This window comes from Megascapheus bottae, chromosome 1, assembly GCF_031878675.1.
Source record: "Megascapheus bottae isolate mThoBot1 chromosome 1, mThoBot2.hap1, whole genome shotgun sequence".
Lineage (NCBI taxonomy): Eukaryota > Metazoa > Chordata > Mammalia > Rodentia > Geomyidae > Megascapheus > Megascapheus bottae.
In genome coordinates, this window is record NC_143509.1 from 25291390 (window position 1) to 25297389 (window position 6000).

Below are 6000 nucleotides of genomic sequence, written 5' to 3' on the forward strand. Positions count from 1 at the left end.
CCCAACTTCTCTCCATGCCCAACTATGTTAGTTTCCTATTGCTTCTAGAACAAATTGCTGCAAATCAAATGGCTTTAAGCACTTTTAATTTACTGGGTACCAGTTGCTCACACTTGTAATCCTAGCTACTCAGAAGGCTGAGATCTGAGAATCATGATTCAAAACCAGCCAAGCTATAAAGTCAGTGAAACTCCCCAAAACTGGAAGCAGAAATGTGGCTCAAGTGCTAGTACGCCAGCCTGAGTGAAACAGTTAAAGCACAGGACTCAGGCCCTGAGTTCAAGCCCCAGTATTGGCACCAATAAGTAACAACAGCAAAAATTATGTTACCCCTCTGGAAGTTATGAAGTCCAAAGTGTGTCTTCCTGAGCTAGCTTGAAGGAATGAGCAAGGCTCTTTTGCTTTCTGAGGGCTTTTCCATTTTCTAAGGGCATCCTGCATTCGGTAGCCCATGATCCCCTCCACCTTAAACTCGATGGTCTTATCCCTCAGTTCCACTTACACTGACCTGTCTCTTCCTCTAACTCTCCTGCCTGCCTGCCTCTTGTGCACATATAAGGACTTTTGTGATCTGTAGATCTGTGTGGATGGTGCAGGATAATCTTCCCATCATAAGATCCTTGCTCTAACCATGCCTACAAAGTCCTTATTACTTGCAGGGTAATACACTCACAGGTTTCTGGGCACTCTCACTCACTTTTCCCTAGTTATTTTGTTTCCCTCTCTTTTTTTCCCTCTGCCTCCTTCTTTCCCTGTCTCCTACTCCATCTTTGTAAAGTTCTTATTTATGAGTTGTCTTGATTATCTTGGGGACCCTACTGCTGAACACTGTGCTTGGTCCTTCGCAAACTCCTGACAGATGTTGTCTAATAATCATGTGGCATACTACAGTGTCGGTGACTGGCTTTTGGCAGGTGGAGTAAATGCCTGCAGGTTGGCAGGAATCAGGGCCTACTGCTCAGCCAGCATGGAGGAATGCCATGCCAGATTGCCAGGCCACCGCAGGGAGGGGAAGAGCCCATGTTCACAATTGGCCACTCAGATTTGGGACTTAGCACAGCTATTAGCTATCTTTGTGACCCTGAGTAGTTATGCCCCATGCCTAAGTTTTCTCATCTTTGAAGGATAGGAAAATAAATACTTCATGGAAGGATCTGAGAAGTCTGAGAAGTGTGTTCTTTACTGTCCATGCAATACTTAGACCATTTCTGTAAGCAGATGTGTGACGCCTTGCCACACTGGAATTCTGGGAAAGACACAGCTCTGCAGAAGAGAACAGATAACATGATTGTTCAAGGGGTTGGTAGTTTTCTGATCTTTTCCTGATCTGGTTCCCCCTCTAAATAAAAGACTTTTTGTACTTTTCTTTGAGGTTTTGCAGATGCTTTGATTTAAGTACAGAAGTAATACCTAGGACTTGTGGATTCTCATCATCTTTATAGAGCAATGTGGGCACCTTGAATTGAGAAAGTCAATTCAATTCTTTTTTTTTTCCAATTCTCTGAACAACTGACGTTTAATTCATGAGAGCCCCAGAAACTGTAAATATACAACTGTGCAGCCACTTGTATTAAAATAGTATATGCCACACTGGCCATTTGTCCTGGACTATAGCAATCAAGGGCCCTAAAGGCCTTCCTGTTGTAGCCACTGACTGCTGTTGCAGAGAAATCAGCTCAGATTTATCAGAATGAACCAGCCACTTGCAGCCTCCTGTAGTCTGACCTTCTTGGACAGTGTCACTGAAGGTAGCCTCCCTTGTCCTGGTGGGATGTTTATTTTGAAGATGTAAATAAACATAACCTGGAATAGTGGCGCTGCGTTCTCATGTACGCGTGTTTAGCTTGCAGAAACAATTGGCTTGTCGGTTCCAGAAGTGTGATCTGAGAAGGAACTGCTTCCCCCCAAGAAGCAGTTTCATGAAAGATAAACAGCAGCTGCTCTGGGATCCAATCCAAGGCTCTTAGCCTATCCGAAGTGTAGAAGCAGATGATTCAGAAAATTTTAAATTAGAGTATGTCTTTTCTTTGACCTGTTCCTTTGACATTGATTTTCCTTTGTGATGTGATTCCTTGTGGTGATGACTTCAGATGCCAAGACAGTTATCACCTAGAGGGCACATTCTTAGTGCCTCTGTGATCACTCCATGGGTCCTTCACATGGCTGACCCCCAAGGCCAGACTTGTGCCAAGCAGTAGTTTGAAAGAGGTCACAATAACAAGTCAAATAACTATGAAGAAAAGAAAATGTTTTTGATCCAAAAAGTGCATATTATTTCTACATGAAAAATGGGGAGCATAAAAACCATAATTTTCTATAGAGTAGTACTGAATTCTGTGATGAACAGAAGAGAGTGGGGAAAGAGAGAGGAAAGGACTACATACCGAGTGTCTGTGTGAGAGTGTAGATTCATCACTTGTGCACTCACAATTTTATTTCTAATCACCATGTGATCAGAAGTAGAGACTATTTTTATGAATCCCTCCAGGCACTTAAAAGCAGTTTAAATATCTCATTTGTAGGTTTACACTGGTCACCTCCCATAGATCCACTGGTGTCGTAGTACATCAGTATAGTTACTCTGTAGCTACAAGTCACCATTCCCAACACTGTTACAAGATACTGACATCAACTTATGCCAGTGTGTTACGCTCTAGCAAGTCAGTTTTGTGGCTGCTAAACTTTCTTGGGGGGGGGGGTAAGTGAATTAGAAGCCATGGTGGTCACTGTAATGAAGAGATTAGCCATGCCCTACTTGGCTTCAGGATTCACAGATGCTGAGAAAGTTCAGGCGCAGAAAGCCTAAACTGGTAGTTTCGGGCTCAGGTGGAGGCATGGTCACTGGGATAATTGAGCCTATCTCCCGAATCTCACAGTAAGGGATCACCTCCTGGGACACTGGAGTAAATAGACTGACTGGGCACTGAGCCTTTGCCCCCCTACAGATGTCCTCTGGAAAGACCATAATGTCCTGGGTCAGGCTTCAAGTAGAAGTGAGCCTCATCCTCAGAATGCCAGGGATAGAAGCAGGCAGGCATGGAAAGGTGTGTGTGGGAGTGTGGGTGGAAGAGAAGCTTGCATGGGGACTCTGGAAGCATGCTGCCTAGCTTGAGCAGTGTTCATAAGACCACTGTCCTTTGAAAAGGCTGCTGAGTGCCCAGAGAGCCCTGCTTGGGGGTGGCAGGGGGTGAGGGGTGCTGTGTTCCAGATTCTGGTGTTCAACTGTATAGTGTCCCTCCTGGAGGCTTACTAGACCCAAGGAAAAGGTAGGCATTGTTGCTGCTGATACTGTATGTGTTAGGTCCCCGTGTTTACAGAAAGAATAAGCAAAGCTTTAAGGGGGAGGGGACAGAAATCTGACCAGTGGCTCATACCTACAATCCTAACTATTCAGGAGGCTGAGATCTGAGCATTGTGGTTTGAAACCAATCAAGGTAGGAGAGACCATAAGACTCTTATCTCCAACTAACCATCTAAAAGCTGGGAGTAGTAGAACATCATCAGCCTTAAGAGAAAATGCTAAGAGAAAGAACTCAGGCCCTGAGTTCAAGCCCCAATACAAACAGTAATAATAATAGTAAAAGTAAGTATATTGGCAGGAGCTGATGAAAGATTGAGCTTGAAGGGCTGTGACTTGGAGGTGTGTGTTTGGTATCGAGAGCACTAGCACATGGCTGAGCTGTTTTGTGACATGATGCTGTTTTCTGCCATAACTCATGCAGTATTAGTGCTGATACATTCATTGTTCTTGGAATCCTGCAAAGCAGCAAGTTGGTACCTGGTAAATGTCTTCCCAGTACCCCATCAGCCTCCTTTTTAAAATTTCAAACAAAACCCTTCAAAGTACAACATCTTCTTAAGTTGAAAATTAAACATAACACTAAGTACCTCAGGTTTACTGGCTCGTGTGTTAAAGAATTAAGCAAATACACTGACATACATAAGGAGTTCTGTCTACACACAATAATTCAAATAATTATTCTGTCTACAAATAAGTCATGCCCTGTTTAGTGATATTGGTACCAGGAGGAAAATGTGGCCAGAACACAAATCTCTTATTGCTGAAAGAAATTTCATGTATCTGGAACTTTGGAGATCTCTAGGCTCAAAAGTAGGCAACTGAGGCAGGAACATGGCTCATGCCTGCATCCTAGCTACTTAAAGAGTCTGAGATCTGAGGATTATGGTTCGGAGCCAGCCTGGGCAAGAAACTCTGTGAGACTCACGTCTCCAATAAACTACTACTACTACTAAAAAAAAAAAAAGCTGGAAGTGGAAGTGGTGCTGTGGCTCAGGTGGTAGAGCACTTACCTTGAACCAAAAGAAGCAGCTCAGGGACAGCACCCAGTCTCAGAGTTTAAGCCAGGAGGGAGGGAAAGGTATATCTAAATTTTCAGGATGCTTTATTCAAGGGAAATCTCAGGTGAAAGCTAAACCTAAAAGAATAAAACAGAGCTTATAGCCCCATGTCAACGGCTCATGCTAGTAATCCTTGCTACTTAGGAGGCTGAGGTCATAATTGGGCATCGGCCCAGACAGAAAAATCTATGAGACTCTTTTCTCTAATTAATCATACACCAAAAAAAGCTAGAAATGGAGCTTTATCTCAAGGGGTAGAGTGCTAACTATGAGCAAAGTGAACTTCCAGCCCTGAGTTCAAGCCCTAGGACTGGCACAATTTTTTTTTTTTAAATAGAGCTTGAAAAGATGAGATCTCTACTTTCATAGTTACTTCTGTCCCCTAGTATGCCAGTTCTGGGTTCCAGTTTCCCACATATGGGCTCCTCTGGGAGTTGAATCTGTATAACTAAGAGAACATGGTATGATTGTTAGTAATGGAACAATGGAATACTGACTAAGGCTTGAAGGCCCGCAGGAAGAGCCTGTAGATACTCCTTTCACAGAATTCAGTGGCCATCCTGACAATATTGATTGTCACATTCAGTTTTTTACCTTGACAGAACTTCTCAGGCATGGTTGATTATTGTTACTATGAATTCTACTGGACTTGATTGAACCTTGGCATTCTAATGTCACATACTGCAGGGACCATGTTTTGAACACCAGCACTTGGACGAAAGAATACCATATAGAATTTCTTCCTTTATAGTTACAATTGCTTATCGGAAATGTACTTGATCATTTTACACCATTACTGATGATTCCAAAGACCATCTCCATGGTAGAAGGAAGTGTGTGATCATCCATGCGAAATGATTTGACTTCTTCTAAGCCGTGTTTGTCTAACCCTCAGGTTTCGAACATCCAGGCAAGGGCAGTGGTGCTGTCCTGGGCTCCTCCTGCAGGACTGTCCTGTGGCCCTCATGGCGGGCTCTCCTTCCCCTACAGTTACGAAGTTGCCTTGTCTGACAAAGGACGTGATGGAAAATACAAGATCATTTACAGGTAGCGCCTTTTCCCATGTGTTTTTCTTAGCTGCTTAACTACAATATTAGAATCGTTAAAGAAAAATACGAAGCAAAGGAAAAAAAAAAGGTTTCAGGCCTTGCAATTTTTCATTTAAATACTTCTTTTTAAGAATTAACAATTTATGGGCCGGGAGTTTGGCCTAGTGGTAGAGTGCTTGCCTAGCATGCACAAAGACCCAGGTTCAATTCCTCGGTACCACATACATAGCAAAAAGCCGGAAGCGGTGCTGAGGCTCAAGTGGTAGAGCTCTAGCCTTGAGAAAGTCCAAGCCCAGGACTGGCAAAAAAAAAAAAAAAAAAAAAAGAATTAACAATTTATTTGAAACAGGAAAGGGAAGGAGTGAAGGAGTGGGGGAGACAAGATGATTGGGAGTAGGAGGGAGGAGGGAAATGGGGACAATCACATGGGAAGGTTTATCGATATGTGATAAGTAATGCTCCTACTACCTGGTGAATGTAACTGCAACCCCTTTATACATTACCTTGATAATAAAAAAATAAATCTGAAAGATCCACTCAAATGGCATAGCATTAGCCTTAAGTGAAAAAGCTAAGGGATAGGTACCTACAC

General features: G+C 43.1%; 1 protein-coding gene across 1 annotated transcript in view; it reads left to right on the top strand.

The window, feature by feature from the left end:
* Window positions 1-6000, top strand: part of Fndc3b (fibronectin type III domain containing 3B) — a 273184-nt gene that overhangs the window by 186790 nt on the left and 80394 nt on the right. The window contains exon 8 of the mRNA XM_090338767.1: window positions 5255-5406. Within this exon, the coding sequence (XP_090194893.1) occupies window positions 5255-5406 (152 nt within the window). The remainder of the gene's footprint in view (window positions 1-5254; window positions 5407-6000) is intronic.